This window comes from Rhamphochromis longiceps, linkage group LG4 (genome assembly GCF_057381845.1).
Source record: "Rhamphochromis longiceps isolate RC_006_pf linkage group LG4, R_longiceps_female_GT1.1, whole genome shotgun sequence".
Lineage (NCBI taxonomy): Eukaryota > Metazoa > Chordata > Actinopteri > Cichliformes > Cichlidae > Rhamphochromis > Rhamphochromis longiceps.
Genome location: NC_140560.1, coordinates 36,906,802 through 36,927,383, shown reverse-complemented (window position 1 = coordinate 36,927,383; position 20,582 = coordinate 36,906,802). Strand labels below are relative to the sequence as shown.

General features: G+C 45.0%; 1 protein-coding gene across 6 annotated transcripts; it reads right to left on the bottom strand.

The window, feature by feature from the left end:
* Positions 1 to 1,167: 1,167 nt before the first annotated feature.
* On the bottom strand, positions 1,168 to 18,506 carry LOC146672274 (glutamine-rich protein 2). Of its 6 annotated transcripts, XM_085404801.1 has the most exons (20): positions 17,980 to 18,506; positions 14,797 to 14,877; positions 13,791 to 13,868; positions 13,600 to 13,662; positions 12,529 to 12,937; positions 11,850 to 11,938; positions 11,433 to 11,740; positions 10,461 to 10,542; positions 9,759 to 10,043; positions 8,999 to 9,121; positions 7,852 to 7,920; positions 7,421 to 7,585; positions 4,213 to 4,331; positions 3,728 to 3,793; positions 3,525 to 3,626; positions 3,287 to 3,451; positions 2,879 to 3,026; positions 2,605 to 2,716; positions 2,206 to 2,316; positions 1,168 to 1,918 (listed from the first exon to the last, which is right to left on the bottom strand). In XM_085404801.1, the coding sequence occupies exons 1-20, from the start codon at positions 18,304 to 18,306 to the stop codon at positions 1,788 to 1,790; spliced, it is 3,033 nt and encodes a 1,010-aa protein (XP_085260927.1). In that variant the 5' UTR covers positions 18,307 to 18,506; the 3' UTR covers positions 1,168 to 1,787. The 6 variants fall into 6 exon arrangements, with proteins under 6 accessions (XP_085260927.1, XP_085260921.1, XP_085260923.1 ...); XM_085404795.1 differs by lacking the exons at positions 3,287 to 3,451; positions 10,461 to 10,542 and having other exon boundaries at positions 11,678 to 11,740; XM_085404797.1 differs by lacking the exons at positions 3,287 to 3,451; positions 10,461 to 10,542 and having other exon boundaries at positions 9,774 to 10,043; positions 11,678 to 11,740.
* Positions 18,507 to 20,582: the final 2,076 nt, after the last annotated feature.

Below are 20,582 nucleotides of genomic sequence, written 5' to 3'. Positions count from 1 at the left end.
TCAGACACGATGTGTGTAAAACATCACTGAGGGGAAAGAAAAATCTGACCCTCATAAAGACTTTATGTTTACATTGTGTATTTACAGTGTTTTTTATTCAGGTCCTGATCTATAAACTTGGGGAGTTTTCCAGGACGGGAAAACAGTTTAGAGTTCCCAGGTTTTCCAGGCTGCCTGGAGTTGGACTGAAGCACAGACCTAATGTGTTGAAAGACAGGAAGCTTCAGGAGTTGTAACTGCACCTCTCCCTCCTGCTTTTGTATTTACTAGAAACTTTTAAAACCGCTCTTAAAACTCACCTCTTTTCATTGGCTTTTAGAAAGGTTTAATTTATTTGTTTTATATATTTTTATTTTATTTTTATCAGCGAGGTGTTATTACGAAATTGTGTTCTATTGTATTTTTATCTGTATTTACTGTACAGCACTTTGGTCAGCCTTGGTTGTTTTTAAATGTGCTCTATAAATAAACTTGACTTGACTTACTCATCAGCGTGTCCTTCCTGCTCGCGGCCTCGTGTTCCTGTTAACAGGAAGTACTTTTGCTGCTGGTAGTGATGATGTAATTCCCCACATGATGCAACAGCTGAGTCCTGAATGTGTGAATGATTGTGTATAGTGTAAAGCGCTATACAAATACACACCATTTACCATCCTCGGCTCGCTGACAGATCAACACGACAACAACACAACTCTTCTCTGGCCCACGAGGCTTTATGAGAGCTCTGCATGTTTAGATCAGTGTTTCTGATCCTTCTCACTATATATACACATATATATATATATATATACATATACACATATATACACATACATATACATATATATATATATATATATATATATATATATACACATATATACACATACATATACATATATATATATATATATATATATATATATATATATATACATACATATATATATATATATATATATATATATATATATACATACATATACATATATACATATACATATACATATACATATATATACATATACATATACATATATATATATACATATACATATATATATATATGTACATATACATATATATATATACATATACATATACATATACATATATATACATATACATATACATATACATATATATATATATGTACATATATATATATATATATATATATATCTACACACAAGGTTTTCTGAGGAGCTTTGAAAGAAAAGCGTCTGGACGTCTAAGTTTCCAGAAGCTTCTTCAGTTCTAAGAGCGACCGGTGGAGAGTCCCAGACTTTAAGTCCTATGGGACTGTCCCCATCTAATCACACGAGCTAAGGTGAGTAAATGGGTGTGGAGGTGAAAGAAAGGTAAAATAATTCTATACCTCCCCTGACCTTCTTGAAGCCTTTTAAAGACTATTGATTATTTCAGTAATCAATAGTTGATCAGGTGGTTTGATTAAGAGGGAATCCTCTGTTTTTCAAATAAACATACAAAGACCATGTTCAGACAGACTCGGTGACGTTTTACTGTGAATTACATCAAAAGGATCCTTTAAGATAAAACGTTAAACGTGGCTCACTTATGATAAATAACATCTGTTTGATGTTTAATATCTGATGTTCTAAAAAGTGATTAAATTCACACTAAAGTTTATTATCTGTTAACAACAATATTCAAAGTGAAAAAATAAGTACAGAGCCACATCACGGGGGGTTCTGGGATGTGTAGTCTGGTCGATAAGCAGGAGGAGGTTACCCGAACCTCTGTCTGCACTCGCAAACTAAACACAACATGGAGGCAGACGCTGCCCCCTACAGGTTGAGGGGCTCGTTGCTTGGAGGCTCTGCGGTGCTGTCAGCCGCAGCTGAACCCTGAGCGATGGAGCTCTGAGACGCACAGCCCAGAGCCGAGACGGGCCAATCACGACCGGAGCAGCTGGATGCTGGAGAGGAAGGAGAGGAGGAGGAGCCAGGTTTGTGTTTGCAGGACATTTAGACATCAGATGAATAAGCAACAGACACTCAGGCGCTCTGCTGTCGACACAGAAGGATTCACTTCAGTTTAAACTTTAAAGGTGGAGCAGAAACAACAGACACTCCCAGACCTCCCTCACCCCGGCCACCTCCTCCTGCTACTCTCCGGGGGAAGAGATCGAGGTGTTCCTCACCTTCTTAGCTTCTTTTGTTTTAACTGGTACTGATGACACCTTTACCTGCGTGAATGACTCACCCGAGCGGCTGCACGCTGCGCTCCTGGGACTGCAGGGCGGATGAAGAGGAGTGCTGGGTCCCACCTCCGGAGAGGCAGCAGGCTTGGCTTTGTCCTTACTCTTATACACGCCTGCAGACACGGAGCAGGTGGAACATGTGACCAAAGCGAAGAAGAACAAGCACTGCAAACCTGGAGTCACCATGACAACCAGGTGTCATTGTTGTGTGTTCACAGCAGCGCTGTCAGGCTGCTTCTTTTGGAATTTTTAACTTGAACTCCGTGCAAACGTCTGCTGGAGTCGAGCTTCAGGTGTTTGCTGGGGGTTGTGTTGTGTAGCCTGTGTGTTATTCAGATGTGAGTATTTTTCCCTCGGAGCGTGACGCAGCGTTAGTGACGTGTGATGGATTCAGAGTTTACCGTCTCTGGTGGGGATCGTTGGCAGTTTAGTTTCTGAGTTCCTGCAGGCCGGGACGTTCAGGCGCCCTTTGTAAATGCGCCCGTCCAGTCCAACGATATCCACCTCCTCCGACTGACCCACCCACCCACACACACCCACACACACACACACACACACACACACACACACACACACACACACACACACACACACACACACACACACACACTGTGAAACCTCAAACAGACCTTTAAGACCTCGCTGCAGTTTCAGGCCCGTTTTCCTCAGACGTACCTGCATCGCACCGTCCACCTCACCGTGGAGTTTTGTGTACTGCGGGCCGCCACGGCGCTGGCTGCCTGCAGCGTTGGTGTGGTGACTCCCGCCGCAGCTCCGCGCCGCAGCCAGGTGACCGTAATCCGTCAGCTCAGATATGCGCTCGCTGCCCGAGGCGTGAGGACAGAGAAATGGAACGGTGATCAACACAGAAATCACAGATCTGCTCACTGACCTCTAATGACGTCATCATCATGTACGTGCTGATTTTCTGTAGCTTCACCTCAGAAACGCTGCAGAACGGTAACGGCAGCACTGAGGTTCAAACTCAGTGATCGAGTGAACGCATGAAATTACAGTCTTGCTCTTTCCACGTTAACCCTGTAGCAACCGCAGACTTTAAGCTCCACCCCTGCCCTGACTCACTGCTGGCCTTGCGCTGTGTTCGTGCCATCGCCGTGCTGCGGCCGTCCCTGCATCTCTACGCTCTCTATCTGCCTGCACGCGGTGACGCGGCTCCTCTGAAGCCGCTCCCTGCTCCTGCACGCCTTAGCTGCCTCGTACCTGCAGCGGTTGGTGCCTGGCTGCTGGCTGAGGCGGTGACAGGGGCTCATCAGAACAGAAGACACTGAGGAGCCTCACCATGTGTGTGCAGGTAACTCACCTCCGGTAGTGCTGGCGTAACTGCTCCATGGTGTAAACGGTGAACGGCCGGATGGACTTGTGCGAGGGGAATGCAGGAAACGAGGGCAGCGTCACCAGATGCCTTTAACCCTCAAAGAAAAGGTACAAATGTAGGAGAGGGGAGGAGTTCAGACAGCAGCTCAGAGGTTTGGGTCACGTACTCTGTGAGAGGCGTTCACTCACGGTCCGGGCGTGTGCTTCACGATGGGCCGGTCGCAGGAGAGGCAGTGGAATCTCTCCACGAGCTGTCTGGAAATAAACACAAGAACAAATCTTCAGTGCTTCTCAGCCCTTCACCTGCTGCACATATTTAAAATGTTCTGAAGACATTCATAAAAAATGCTCCTCCTTCTTTGTTACCTCACGTGTCTGATTCAGACGAAATCTGAACAAACACTGTCTGCAGATGTTTCAGTCAGACGCTAATTATGGAACATTTAGCAACAAATGACATTCAGACCAAAGCCAATAATGTTAACAATAATAATAATGTTAGGGACATATATCGTCTGTCAGAGCAGCTGTGCGTGACTGACAGGTCAAAATAATCCTTCAATTCATCCTATCTCTGTTAGCCCCTCCCTAAAAGCCCTCTTTCTCCTGATTGGATCTCCTGGAAGCACCTGTGATCGTGAGCTGTACTGCGTGTAAGAGTGCAGTGTTCTCACTTCCTGATCCCGGCGGCGTCCTCGTACTCCGGCGCCGCCTGAGCCTGCAGCTTCTCGTGGATGCTCCTCCAGCGATCCTCCAGCTGCTTCTTCACAGAGTCCAGCTCGATCCGGTTCAGCTGCAGAGGGACCAGATCAGAACCATCAGATCAGAACCATGACTCTTATTTTAAAATCAATTCTAGAAAACTTCTAGCATTCATAGTTTCCAGTAAATTATAAAAATATTTCCACCTTCTTTTGGTTTTCTTAATAAAAACAACAACACCTTGACTTTGAGGTCACTGAGATTCAGATCTTTTTTTTTGTCCCGTTTGGATCTTTAGCCGTCAGAATCGTTGTCTGAAGGCCAAGAAAGATGCCAAGAGGATTTACTTTACCAAGTGGATCATCATGGCCTTGCCATATTGGTCCATTTGATTGACCTTTATTATAATTATGTATTTATTTTATTTTATTTTCAGTTGTTACAGACGGGACAGACATGACTGAGGGATAGGACAGGGAGAAAGAATGAAAGAAAGAGAGGGAGAGAAAGAAAACCAGAGGAGAGAAGAGACGGTGAGAAAGGGGGGAAGAAAGAAAAAGAAACAAAACAGCTGGATCACCTGTATGGAGAAAAAAAACCAGAAGAGAAAACAAACAACAAAGAGCAACATAATAAGGGAGGGGAGACAGGAGGACAAAGGAGGGGGGAACAACTACGCTGTAGTGCCTCTTCACCTCACTGTGCAATACTTTTGTTAATAGTCAACGGTGCAATAGACTCCATACTTGAAATGTGCAATTCACTTGTATTTTTATTTTTATTCCTATTTATTCTATTTATCCCCTTCGTATATTTTATTTATATATGTCTCTGTATTTATGTGTGTGTGTGTGTGTGTGTGTGTGTGTGTGTGTGTGTGTGTGTGTGTGTGTGTGTGTGTGTGTATAATATTCTGTTACTCTGTAACTTCTGTCGGTGCTGTGCTTTTGGAAACCGAATTTCCCAGAGGAACCCACCCGAGGGATTAATAAAGTTTTATCTTATCTTAATAAATACAGCACCATCACAATAAACTAGCTAACAGTAGATACTAAATATTACATGTTATTGTGCAAGATGGACACTGACATTTACTTAAAATTTTTGAGGCAACACTTTTACACTTAAAAATATTGAGTAGATTGGAAACCGGTCAAACCTGTTCAATATACTTGATCAATTGAATAACTAAAGCTTAAACATATTAAGTTGAAATGAATAATTGTAGTTTTACACAAACATGAAAAAATTGAGTAAATAACACTGACATGCTTGGTCATGTAACTGTAAATATAGATGTCAGTTAATCCAAAGTTTTGTTCCATTTACTTCATATTGTAAACTGAACGTGATCAAAATTGTACTTAATATTAAATATGGTAACTGGCCTGTATTTGTACAGCGCTTTACTTTGTCCCTATGGACCCCAAAGTGCTTCACACTACATCCACACATTCACAAGCTACACTGTAGCCACAGCCACCCTGGGGCGCACTGACAGAGGCGAGGCTGCCGGACACTGGCGCCACCGGGCCCTCTGACCACCACCAGTAGGCGACCGAGACTGTTGGTGCCGGGGCTCGAACTGGCAACCTTCTGATTACAAGATTCAAATATTCAAATATGAATGTTATTGTATTTCACTGGTAGTCTAAGTCTGAAAAACCAGACAAACTAATATGTAGTTGTGTTTTTCATAATACATGTATGAAAGATGACCACATGTTAGACATTTTTCCAAACAAAATTTAATTTTCATAAACATGGCAAAAAATCAAAATAAACAAGCACTAAAAAGACAAGAGCCTTTCCCCTTTCAGCTCAAAGCCTCACATACCTGAAGGATGAATGTCAAACCAGGAGCACAAACACAAACGCTCAGAGTATTTAAAAAACACAATGAACGAAACAATGGAAAAGGCTCATGGTACTCAATTACTCTACGTTATCATGTTTTACTTTTCAGTTGTAGTTGCTGACAATAAATAATATTGATTTGAATAATTAATGATTTTAGTACAAGATACTGATGAGTATAGATACATATTTCTCAAATATTTTGATTAAATGTTAAACAAAAATATTAAGCACATGTAAAGAAGGTATTCTGTGAACCACATACTGAATTTTTTGTCTGAGATAAATGTAAATAAATACCTTAATTTAACACAAACACATACGTTAATGTTTTAGACATTTATTTCAACTTATCAAACTCAAATAATTACTAAAAGGATATTCATAGATTTGATCAGGCTCATCTAACTTATATTTATAGTGATGTTTACTAAAAGCCTCTGAATTACTTTTTAGAGTGCAGCGCACAATGTGCTTTGAGGCAGCAGCCAAGAAAGGTGTAGTTTGTGTCTGCGAACACCTGTGTGGATCAGCATGCTTGTATTCCAAAGGTTTTCCATGCAACGATCTGCTAGGGAGTGTGGGGAGCCATAGCCCCGTCCCCCAGGGCATGAACCAGGTATGGAGGAGATCCAGGCCCCAGACATCCAGAGGCCCCCAGAGTACAAGGACCCAAGGAGGACCACCAGGGGGGCAACCGTGCCACCCTCCTGGGAAGAGCTGAGGAGAGCCCCAAACAAGAGGTCACCCAGCAGCCACGGAGCAGAGGCCAGAGGTGTTGCAGTGACGTGCCCGCGGGCTCTGCCAGCAGTGAGCTGAGCCAGAGAGGACTGAGCTTCAGGCCCAGAGGCCTGAGGGCACCCCACCCCCTGGAAGGGGCCCAGCCGGGCCACAGGCGCCAGGCCCCGCCAATCAGCCACCAGGAGTGAGTCGGTACATACATGAGCGCCCAGCCCCAGCCCCAGACACCAAGAACCACCAACACACCAACGTCTGAGGGCATCAGCCACCAGCAGGGAGTGTGGTGAGGGGAGATGGTTCCCAGAGAGGCGGAGTCTGAGACCCAAGCTGACATATAGACACAGTCTGAGATCTTTAACAGATGCTCCTGTGGTGTTAATTTGAAAACCCTACATCACACATGTGACGCCCCGGATCAGCCTGTTATGACCGAAGCGTAAAATCTCCAATACTGCAGCTTCTGTCACAGCTGTAGCAGAGACGTCGTCACGATTTAAAGACAAAATATGTTTTTAAATTTAAACCCATTACCCTTCCCTCTGATCTCGGATCAGTTTGAGTTTGCAGGCGTGGCTCTCCTACCTTACACTCCATCTCGGTGGAGAGCTTGCCCATGAGTTTGTGCCAGTCCTGCTCCTGACTCGTCACCTTGTTCAGCAGCTCGTGGAACATCCCGCTCAGCTGCTCCGTCACCGAGTCGAGCTGCAGCCGGCTCACTTTCCCCTCCAGGGCCGATTTGTCTGCTCTCTACGGGCACAGAGGGAGAATCGGGAGGTCAACGGCGAGAAGGCGGAGGCCGACAGGTGTCCTGAAACAGTCGCCTCACACACGTCTCAATCAATCAATCAATCAATCAATCAATCAATCAATCAATCAATCAATCAAGGCTTTATTCGCCACATGCAGGTTGCCCTGCAGTGAAATGGAGGGACAGATCACACCCAAACATCTGAAACTAAAGCAGGTGAGTCTGACTCCTCCCACAGGTGGGAGGTTAAAATGAGCCAACTCACGATTTCACTCTCGACCATCTGCTTGTCGGCCTTGTTCACCTCCAGCTCCTCCGTCGTCTTGTAGAGCTCCTGCAGAGACGAGAGTCCGTCAGCTCGTCTCCTCAGCTGTTCAATTCAACTTTTACATTTTTAGAAGAATGACAATAAAGACAAAATATGTACGGATGAAAAACTCTTTGGATAAAAGCAGTTTCGGGAGCAACCTGCAGTTTGAATCTTAAATGACTGTTTCAAGAACTCTTTCTTGCTGTCACGTGTCGCACACGGCGCAGCACCTCCTACCTCTGCGGTTTGTTCTGGTGGAGATGTTTGAGTGGAGCAGTAAGTAACACCGTGGTCTCACACTGGTTTCTTTTTGGTGCATTTACACCTTCAATTAAAAGTAAAAAGTGTCATCACAGTTCATATTAAGATGCTGGTTTTCTACACCGTTATATTTGTGCCACAAAACCAGCCAATCACAGACTTGGATGCACAAAAATCTGATTGGTTGTTTTGGTCTCCAATCAGCTCAAAATGACGAAATGCAATATCCCAGAATCCATGTCGTCCAGACATATCTTAAAGTTTATTTTGTGACCCAGACAGAGTAATATTTCAAACTCTGCCACTGCCTCGCTTGAGTTCTGGACGACATGGATTCTGGGATATTGCATTTCGTCATTTTGAGCTGATTGGAGACCAAAACAACCAATCAGATTTTTGTGCATCCAAGTCTGTGATTGGCTGGTTTTGTGGCACAAATATAACGGTGTAGAGAAAGAGTTGAGCGCGCACGGGCAGAAATGTTGAGAGCACGAGCGACACATTGCGAGCGAGCGCAAAAACTGAGCGAGAGGGGCTGCTGTGTGTGTGTGTGTGTGTGTGTGTGTGTGTGTGTGTGTGTGTGTGTGTGTGTGTGTGTGTGTGGATAATAGCAAACACTGAAATACATCTTTTGCACGCAGGAATGAATTTTGTTCACTCAAATTTAGCTTTTCTTTGCTCAAAATTTCTCCTCAAAATGCAACACTTGCACCTGCAAATGTTTTTTAAGTGCGCTCATAATAGTGGCACAAAAATAACGCCATCGTTTTTTTCCTGTTGTGTGATGCTGTGGTAGCTGAGACTGAATGACGTGCGACGAGGAACGCGCTGCATGTTTTACCTCGATGTGTCTCTGCTTGCGTTTGCTGTCTTCGTGCAGCGATCTCATCGTCTCGTTTAGCTTCTTACAGTCGGCCTGAAGCTGCAGCATCGCCTGCTGCACGCCGTTCACCAGCTCCACGTTCTGACACACACACACACACACACACACACACACACACACACACACACACACACACACACACACACACACACAGAAGGAATCAGAGATCTTCCTGCAGACAGCTTAACCCCGGTGTATTCTGTGTATATCGGAGCAGTGACGTTTAGTTTCCAGACGAGGTTCCAGGACTTTGACCTCCCCTTTAACATCATCTCCTGGAGCACCTCTGGGCCACTTCCACCACTGCTGCTATTTTTAGATCACTTCCTGGCAGTCCATCCAGACCTCGTACCCTGCACGCTCTGCGGTTTCATCAAAAACCTCAAACCCTGCAGACTTTTGATGCGTCTGCAACAATCTGCAGTTTACGGCATCTCAGGTGAGGACCGCATCGCTCACAGTGTTGAGCGTCACAAATCTGTCCACCAGGAAGAGCCAGCTAGAACTTCCTGTGGTGTCTGAGGAAGAACATCATGAGGAAAGTTGTGAGATTTTTAGCCACCTACAGTACTTAGACTGTGAGTTATGGAGAGATCTAAAAACAGCAGCCAAGGTAGGAGCAGCTTGGACGTGACCTTAAAAGGTAAAAATCAAAGTCAGGTGTTTTCAGCACTCTCTTAAACCCAGCGTGCAGATCTGAAATGTTCCCTAGCTTCACCCTGCTCTGGCTTGCCTCTCGGTCCTGCGGCGGCCCTTCTCTGGCTCCGCCCTGCTGCTGGATCAGTCTGTTCACCGCGTCCTGCAGCTGCTGGTAGTGCTCGAACAGAAAGCTGAGCTTCTCTCCAATGTTTGTTGTTCTGGCATTCAGAGCTGACCACTCTTCGCTCTGACGGACGCTCGGACCACCACTCTCCGCCTGCACGGCCTCATCGCATAGACTCGTGGACAGCTGAGATGTGAAGGACAAGATTGTGTCCTCCAGCGTTCCCCGCAGGTCGTCCAGCTGAGGTCGGAGGGCAAAGAACTGAGATTAGGCTGATGCATGTCGCCTGAAACACCAGGGCATCTTTGACTGTTTCTCTGTTTCCTCTGCTCGTGCTTTGTCTGGAATGTTTTCAGACTCACAATGTCATTCGAGACTTTTTTTACAGTGTGGAAATCTACATGATGTCTCCTGCATGACATTCAGGAAACAGACGCCACCTACAGGTAAACACCTGACACCGAAAACTAAAGACGCGGCTCCTTGACCAAAACAAACAACTTTTCTGATATTTTTTCTGATTGTTTTTTCCAAATGTGCCAAGCATAACAAAACTCCTAAATTATGACTTTGCTATTTACACGTGTGCTGCTGTTCCGTTCCCTCCCTGTAGGTGGCGCCAGTTTGCCTCCTGAGCTTCAGCACTTCCTGCCTGACCTGACGTTGTAGCTGTTGGTCTGCCGCTTTCTCCTCACACTGAGTCTGCTTCACGTCCTCCTCCAGCCACTGCACACGCGTCCTGGACACGAGGGCGCCATCATGAAAGCACAACGACTAAAGTGACCCGGGTGAATAAAACTCCTGACAAGTTTCGAAAGACTAAAAGGAGCCCTGATTCAGCGCGTTTAACGAGTTTCTCTCTGCAAGTTGGATCATTCTCTTCCAGGCAGCTCAAAAAATGATGTCAGAAGAAGAAGTGGCCAGAAATGCACGCAATGATGCTACAAACTGCATCCCACTAGTGTTTCCTCTGTGACAGGAAAGACTGATCGTGTTTACACGTGAACATGAAACCGACCTGATAACAAAGTCGGTGAATTCTTGTGAATTCATTATAAAATAACAGTTTTAGGTCTAGTTTCTGTCAGGCGCCATCATCGTTGTCACCACAACACCGCCCTCGTTTAGGCTGTAAAAAAATCTGTTTTATTTATAAAGCTCCAAATCCCAACAACAGTCGCCTCGAGGCGCTGCAGGAGTGCTGGTTCAGGAGCTCTTGGGTGATGAACTCGGTCTTAAAGGACACTGACATTTAACAACTCCGGCTGCAAAGGACGAAATAACTGCTGGTGATGCGAAGTGGGCGGGGCCAGAGTTAAACGCATACACAGATCCTCTCGCCTCCGTAGCTGCGACTGCCTTCGTGTTGCAGGGGCAGTTTGAGTAACATCCTCAGTTACATCACGTTCACGCTTCTCTCACTGCCCTCAGCTTCAAGCCAAGACTTCGAAATTTTTCAAACTTTTTTCTCCTAAATTTGCCATTTTTTCTCTAAACAGTTAAAGCGAGCTTAAAATAGCTGAGCTGGTGTTACTACAGGAAGCTGTATATGTATATTCATGGTCAGGGCTCCTTTTAAAACTTCTGTCGGGTGATGTAAAACTGGCTCTCCCTCCTGTGTGTCTTTACCTGAGGTGGGATATTTGCTCTCTGAGCTCTCGGTAACCTTCGCTGTCTGAACCCACTCTTCTGCAAACCTCTGACTCCGCCCTCTCCGAAGCTTCCTTTTGCTCCAGCCTCTCTGAATCTGCCTTTGACTTCACCCTCTCTGACACTTCTGGCTCCGCCCTCTCCGAAGCTTCTGACTCCGCCCTCTCTGAAGCTTCTGACTCCGCCCTCTCTGACACTTGTAACTCCGCCCTCTCGATAGTTACCTCGGAGGCGCTTTCTTTGTGTGGGCTCATCAGGCTCATGAGCATGTCCTCCAAGGCGTCCAGCTTCAGACGGACAAATTTAACCATCAGAGCAGACAGACAGGAAGTGACACGGCAGCGTTTGTGCTGATGTTTGAGGAGGAGAGGGTTGTTCCGGTTGGTTCTTACTCACCTTTCCTCGGTCGCTCATCAGGCGGTCTATCAAACCTCTCTGCTCATTTAGCTGATCCATCAGGTTACTGAACGCGTCTCCATGGGAACCTAAATGTTCAACATAACATCAGCATCGCAGTCTGGGAGCAGAAATCAGATGCTCTAAAAGTGCTGAAATTCTCATTCATTCCATGAAGTTTGAGCTGTAATATGTACAAATAATAGTTACAGGATAAATTACAGTAATTACTGTAAATACCTATAAAAGTTTACTTGAACTTTTACCACTGGGGGCAGTGTTTTACCAGGAGGGGTGTTACATTTTTGGGATGTGTGTGTTCTTTATACCCGCTCCCTCAAGAAGTGCTCTCGCTGACGTACTAGGTTAAAGAAAGACTGCACCACCTTGTGGTACAATTAGGCATTACACACAAGTGTGGCCACACAACAACAGATGTTTCGGGCACAAACTCATAGCAGCTGTTTCTTCACATTCTGCTGATAGATTTTTGGGAGGCTAAGACATTTTTAAACAAAATAATTTGTAAAAACATTTAAGAAAGATAAAATAAAATCAAAGGTTGGTGCAGCTCTAATATATTCTTCATGCTATGACTTCAGATCTCACACTGTGATCTGAACACTTTAAATGAGAGCTGTGTTCATGAGAGACTTTCTAACAGCTTGTATGGCGTCACCTTTGGTGGCGATGAGCTCTCTGAGCTGAGCCAGCTGACTCTGGTCTGCCTTTCCTTTCTCTAACACCGCTACGTGAGCTTCCACCTGGACGAGCCTCTCCTGCAGCTGGCTCACACTCCTCAGGGCCTCCACTGCCTCTGTGGATGGTGTGGAGCAGTTGGAATCTGAAGCTGGAGGTTTACCAGCAGAGTCTGCTTTAACACCAGCCTGTGGAGGCGGCCCTGACTGGACCGAAGAGCACTCGGATTTATTTGGAGAACTTGGAGCTGCTGGTCCAACGGTGACCTTGTTGGGGTGGGAGGAGGGAGGTGTGCTGCTTTGAGGAGGTTCGGTGAGGTCACTGCCGGAAGGCGAGGAGGTTTGTTTGGCTGCCACGAGCTGATTATCGACCCCTGAATCTCCAGGCTCCTGTGAGGAAGTCCGAGACAAACACTCTGAAACTGCAGACAAATATCAACACTGTACTCGAATCCATACCGCTGGTCAGGAACACAGCAGGGAAGGGCAGCCAATCAGAATCAAGCTGATTTAGTGGGAGTGGAGCTAAAAGAGCTTGTTTCAGGGAAAACTCTGGAGCTGCACCAAAGCTCGGGTGAGATTAAGAAGGATTATTATGAACCTCTTAATCACACAAAGCAGAGGCCAAGCATAAAAACATGGAGCTGGGAGTGAGCCGCAGAGGTTCTTCAATAATAAACAGACGGGTGAAGATCAAATTAACCCCAAAACAGAGACGTGTGATATGGATGGTTCGAATAAAAACAGCAGAGCTGGGATCTTTATTTTTTTCTCTTTGATGCCAAAGAGATCAGATTCCCATGAACATCTGCCCCAACTTAATCTAAATTTGATTAAAGAACCTTCTTTAAAAGCAAAATTTCATGTCACATCCGCCTGTTTGGCTTGTTGCCTCTTGTTTCTTGATAAATAATCACCTGCTGAGGCCTCAGCTCGGCTCTGCACACAAACATGGCTGCTTTCCTTGACACTAAAATAACTTTAGGACTCTAAACATCTGGCTGTAAGCTCGTCTGTTTCTGATGAAACACAAGTTTCTGTTTCTTTCTCACCTTCTGGAATTTTTCTGTCTCGCCCTCTCTGTTGCCGGGTAGAACTGCGTCCCTCAGAGATTTCTGTAACAACAGTGAAATCACGAGGTTTGGGCATGTCCTCATTAAACTGTCAGAATTACATTATTACACAGAAGCCAGTAGCCAACAGTTTAAACAGTGTCACATCCTCCCCTCAGACAAACCCTCACCACAGTTTCCTCCAGAGCGTCCACACGGTGGCAGCAGCTCTCCACCCGAGCGGCCGTCCCCAAAGCGTCACCGACCATCTGAACACAGGACAGAGGGAGAGATCAGAACATCCCACGAATCCACATCCAGCATCAGCTGAGCTCCATCGCCGAGGCCTGAGGGCGAGAAGACGCTGAAAATACGGCGTGGCTCAGAATCAGCGTGTTTCCCTGCAGAGCCACTAAAAGTCAAACATACATGAAATATTTGCTATGATGATGAGCTCTTTTCTTCAGCTGAACATTGACTGAGACTTTTGGACAGCAGAGAAACTTTCTGTGGTTCAGATTCATAAATCTATCCAGTCAGACCAGAACTTTTTTTCTGACAGTTTCTATTTATTGTTTTATTTCTAGTTGCAGGTTTCTATTATACTTTTTGTTTATGGAGCTTTATTATTCTGCGTATTTCATTTTTTCTGTTAAACTGGGCTCCTTTATTGTGTGTCATGTTTTACCACATTAAAATGTTTCATTTTGTTTATTTGAGTGATGCCGTTATAAGATGTGTCTAATATTACTTCTGTAGTAAATAAAGTATATCTAAATAAGTATAAAGTAGAAATAAAGTATATCAGGCTCTTTGAGTTTTCTGACTGACTGTTTGATTTCTGATTATTGAAAGTAGAAGCACTTCCATAAAACCTGGATCAGAGTTTCATAGAATAAGTTTGAAAAATTAAACATAATTAAAAATGTTTAATGAATTTGGCCCGATCTCACTCCAGATGGTCCTGCGGGCTGAAGAGGAGCGGGACCATCTGGTTTGTGGTCAGCAGCGTCCGTACGTGGAGCTTCATCAGAGCAGCTTGGAATCGGTGCAGGTGACAGAATCTGTCCCAGCGTTTGTGATTTTTTGTTTTTGCTCTAATTGACTGTAATCATTTGAAAACGTTTCAGTGTTATTTCTTTGTGCTGTTTGATCGGTCGTGGTGTTTGCGGTGTGTTTCGCTGTGCACGGCCCGACCTCGTGTTGCTGCCAGAGCTCCTCCATCTGCTCCTTCAGACGCTCGTTCTGCTCGTTCAGGTCCAGGATCAGCCTCGTCGACTGCAGACACAGCACACAGCTTCGAATCAGTACGCCGCACATTTTCACTACAAAAAAACTGCTTCTCATCCTGGAGGTGTGTAAAAGGTGACGCCTGGTGGTTTTCTGCTCACCGATTGGCAGAGGAGTTGTCACAGGAAGTCAGATGTGTGGGTGGGGGCGTGTCTGTTCTGCTGTTTCACTGATCTGGGAGATTTTTAAAACTGGTTTTTCTTTCTTATCTCGCATCTGGTCCTGCGATTTGTGCTGATGTATGGATTAGATATAGATTATGGATGATCTGGATGAATACTGGCGCTGTCACAGCAGCGGTTGCTGATGCCTGGGTTAGTGGTACAAGATGCTGGACTCATTTTCTGTGGATGTCCATGTGTGGCAGTGACGTACATTATGAAATAACTGCTGTAGTACAATAATTGTCCAATAATGAGAGAAATCATCAGAATAGGGAAGCTGATGTGCTCTGATGTTGTTATTTTTTTAATTTAATTTGATGGATGTAGCGTGAAGTGCGTTGGGTTGATGATCGGCTCTTTGACCTGCGGGTCATTTACACTTCCTGTGGGGGTGGCGTGAGGTGTGTTGCAGAGCAAACGGACACGGTTCGATCTGTCCTTTCACGCCGAAGCAAAGGAAATTCCTGAGCTGTGTGCGAGCTGCTGTTTAACTTGTGTCAAATGTGCCGAGTGATGCATGGCGACCCCCCACGGCTCGGGCCTCAGTGACTCAGAGCTGGTTAATGAGTGCAGCCTCACCTTGTGTCCGGGGTCATTGGGACGGTTCGAACACTTTAAAACAAATCACATTCCCATACAGCTAATCCGGATTCTTCATTACGCTTTGGGAAAACTCTCCCGCTGCTTGGTTCGCTTTCAGCACCAAAGCTACCTGCTCAGCTTTACGACGCTCATGCTTTGGTATAAAACACAGACTCTGATTCGCTGCTTTCTGGGATGACTTTTGGCTAACAAGGCTGCTGTGCAGTCCAACAAGTCTGAGCTCCAGTTTGGGTGAAATTTGAGGATTTTAATTGGATGTTACCGAGCACTGATCAGCAGGTATCCAAGTCAGTGTGATGCTCCTGTGCAGTCTCCCACGCTGCTCGCTCTGGAACAAATATGGTCTCTTCTGGCAAAAATGAGACCAAAACCAGCAGGTCACATTAGCTTTGTCCATCATTTATCTACAGTCTATGTTATGGCTGGTGGCGGCCTTTAACTCAGCACAACCAAAATGTTCAGAAAGCAAAAACTCAATCAGTAAATGGAGAACATTATGAAATCATCATTAGATGAAGTCCTATCACTTGCATATCCAAAATATTCATAACCGCTTCTCTAAATAACGAGAACCTGCTGATGTCTCTCAAACTGATTTAGGAAAAAGACTCGCCAACATGGCGGAACAGTTCTGTGAGGGCTCCGAGCTCCGTCTGTGTTCTGGTTACACTCCAGCCTCATTCAGATCAGTCACTCATTAACTAGAACCCCCCCCAACCCCGATGCACCAAAAGCCATGTTCAGGTAAACAGCTGTCTGTCAGATTAATGGGTGATGCCTGCCGTCCGGCCTTTCACATGGAGAACACACTGAGGTCATGCAGCCGGATGAAGAGGGCGCGCCAGCAGAAACAGCAGCTGACCCGGGCCGAGCCCACAGAGGACATGAATGATTCAGCCGCACCTCCGTGCACCTGCTCGGTGTCCCGCTCTTCACCTGAGAGCTATTCATCCCCTGACAACCAGAGGCATCTCTGCAGGGGACTAATTACCCCCTATCACGCAGAGAGGAGAGTGCAAGGCGGAGGAGGAGGGGAAGGGGGAGGCAGCAACGTGTGAACCACAAACACCTCCGACCTTTAACGTCCTCCACGCTGCATGACGTTTTTAAGATCAAAATGTTGCTGGGCGGCCTGATGATGATGTATGTGCTCATCTGCCGGCGGCAGCTCTGCAGAAACCTGAACGGGGACACTCCGGGGTCATTTGAGATGTCAGGGTGGCGCCCATCTCCCATTGTGCTCTGCTCTATCATCAGCGGCTTAGTAATATGCTGAAATGTTCACCACTGCAAGCCAGACATGGAAGAAGAGAAGAAGTCGCTGGGCCACGGTCAGGGGCAGCGTCATATAGTTATCTACAGTGTGTCGTCTTTACTGACGCTTTATTGTTTCTTTATTCTCACTTTGTGCAGGAAAACAATACCTATTCACTAAAAACAAACAAATGTAGTCTTTTAGCTCGTCTCTGAACATTACTGCATCACCCACCACATCAGGCAACAGCATTGGCACTGATGTTCGGTGTCTCGAAAAACAAGGATTTCTTTCTTTTTAAGATGCAAAAAAGGCGACAAAACCACCAAAGAAATCAGGCGCACGCACGTTTACAGGTGTCAGCGCAGTTAAAGCGGCCCAGAGCGCAAAAATGTGATGATTGTTTAATACATGGTACCAACAGGCAGACCACGACAGTAGTGTGGTGTCACCACATCATACTGCCTGTTAATCACTGTTACACGTCCACGCTGCAGATGTTAATAAAGTTGCGTTCTCAGCACTGCCAGAAAAGGAGCATAAACTGAGGAACTGTTGTTTTTTAAGCAGACAGTAATTTCTAACAATTCATCAAACACAGGACAGTGACTGCAGGTTATGGGTGTTACACTGGTGCCCAGCACACTGTGGGAACCATGGTTATTACTGGGTGGCCATTGGTTGTGAGGTCACTGAGGTCAACCTCGGTAATTTGATTTATTGGAAACGGGCACCAAACCTTTCTTTACTTCGAAAACTCTGTGTTCAGGTGGTTGGGATGACACATGACGAACGATAACTGGTTTGTTTAAGAGTGAATCAGAGCCACTGAGTGGGTGACTTTGCCTTCCTGCTCATTTAACTTCAGGTGAAGGAATATTTCTGTTTTATTATTTTGTTTTGTTTATGAACACAGTGTCATCGAGCACAAGGTTTCTCCATTTAAATGTATGAAGTGTATGAATTTATATTTAATCTTCCACTGATTGTATATCATCATACAGATTCTGATGTATTTCTCAGTGATCACAGGTGGTTTTTCTTTAAGGTGGTCTTTGAGTACTTCACCTTAGAGAGGCCGTCCTCACATGTCTGGATGCGGGAAAGGAGGTTCAGCTGGTCGGGGACCGGGCCCGGGCATGAGGGAGTCGCTGCCCGATTCTGGAAGTCTGTGTCCGGCTGAACCTCCACCTGAACCTCCTTCTCTGCCGCCGTGAGATCAGGGCTCCAATAACCCGGAGAGGAGTCCCTCCACCGGGTCTTCACCTCCCGGAGATTCAGCTGTTTCAGCATGGCGAGGAGCAGCGAGTGGAGGGCGCCGAAGTTCACGGAGGACTTCTGGGGGGTCCCGATGGATAGGTTCAGCAGGTCGTACAGACTCACCTCCTCCGACATGTTTGACGGACCGTTAAACCGTTACCGTGAAGCTAACGTTAGCTCAAACCTTAGCTACTCAAGACCCGGTATTTATAATAAAAACAATTACAAGTGTCAGTGGTCTTTCCCTAGAGTCGGTTTTCCGGTGTTTCAGCCAGACATCCCACCAGCGGCGGTAATCTCGGGTTTGTGCTGGAATCTCGTCACGTTCAACAGAAAACAGCAACCCCCACTTAACAAGCTAGCCATATTTGCCGGATGCACAAACGCTGACCTCTCAAAATAAAGTTTGAATACAAACTAAAACCCGTATTGTGGAAACAAAAATCTTAATCATGCTAACATGACCGGTTTTATTATGTAAATATGCAGATTAGCGCCACGTCTTTCGGCTCTGTTGTGAATCTTGCCAGCAATATTTACCAGTTATACTTTTATTGTTAAGACGGTAACCGGATGTGGTGTTGACCGTTTACTCTTACTTGACGTCGCGTCGCGCGGCAGTCCCACGTTGGAAAGCTCGTAGCGTTGATTGTTGCCAGGCAACAAGCAGCCCTAAGGCTGTGTTGAGGAAAAGCGGATTTCTGAGAGCTCTCGAATGGAAACGAAAGCACGTCCGGGACTATTTTAGGATGAGTTTATTTTTTTTAATCGTTTTTAGTTTACACTTCACTTTTATCTTCAGTTTCCAGCTTTACTTCGCTTCCACGGAGAAACTGATTGTTGAGTTTTTGGTTTGTTGAAAATGAGATTTAATCACTTGCATCAGGTTTTCGTATTCTTTTATGTGGCATGGGTAGGATTTGTCAGGGGAGCTATTTAATGAGTACCATAATAAAATGAACAATAAAAGGACATATTTGAAGGCAAATAACTCGCAGCCAAAGTCTCTATAAGTAGAGAAGAAAAACACAGACTCACATCATCACCGTCTGCTCTGAAATCACTGTGAAAATCATTCATATCACAGAGCTGATATAGCTCACAGATGTCTTATTCTTTTAGATTTTTTTCTTGAGTTTCAGTTTCCATCACCCTTGGAAACACATCAGCTCTCTCCCAGAACAGTTTGTGTATCAGGCAGTAAGCATGATTATTGCTGCTGCAGAGGTTTAACACAGGAGTCTGCGGGGACTGACTTACTGCTGGAGCCTCCTGTGGACATTAGAGGAACTTCTCTTTGGTTTAGCGTCACACACACAAATAACTCAAAAGTCAGTGAGGATCCAGGTGTGTTTGAAGTGACCGACGGCTCTGTTCAGATCATCTCGTGTTTCCGTCTTTAAAGCTGTGGAGCTCTCCATGTAAACACAATGAATGCAGAAAACAGTATTTTATTGACAAGAAAAACATGCAGGCAGAAGTTTGGGTGTCATTTTTAATTACATTCAAGTATAAAATCATCATCTTGGTACATTTCCCTTATTTATCCTTTGATTGCGTTCACTGCAGTAGCAACATGAACCAAAGTTGAGCAAACCCGACTCCCAGCAATAAATTAACTACAATAGTGTACGGCCATTCGTTGTTTGACACTTGGAACAGGAAAAAAAAGAAACTACAGCATGTCTGAAGTTGCTCCTCGTCACCATGGCAACATTACAAAAAGCATTAAGGCTCAAATGTCACGCTGTGTCTGTTTGGTGTCACATCAGTTTAAACCAGAGTGAAACTGTGAATCTGCACTGAGCAGCAGCCCAGACAGGCTTGACCTCAATAAAGATACCTTCTGTGATTACCCTGTGCACGCTGCAGACACTAGGTGGCAGTGTTTTCACGTGTTGAGCTACAGTCCACCATCATAAGTGAGAATAGATCATGATGATTTAACTGGTTAAAGGCTATACCAACTCACTGCACCATCTAACAGAACATCACAACTGCTTCGACTCATTTTGTGGCACTTTAACTATTTTTAAACAAGAATTTATCATTTGACTAAACCTGAACCAAAGGAACGATTAAGTTCAGTTCAAGACGGGCAGAGGGGAGTCAGATGACGAGTAGAAAGATGAACGAGGGCACAGTTTGTTATATTTGTGTTCTTTTAGTTTAATCATATTTTTAATCCCGATCATTAATATTAAATGGGGAAATTTTGAAGTTCATTTGGTTGAGTTAAAATGTGGTTTAAGGAAGTGAGCTGCACATGTAGGCATGACCACTCTACATACAGTCAGTGTAAAAAGTCTGCATTTCCTTAGACCACATTAATAAGTGCATGTCCTCTTATTATTGGCCATTTCATTTTTTTTTTTATTTCTAGAGTAAAAGCTGTTAAAAACAATCAGTTT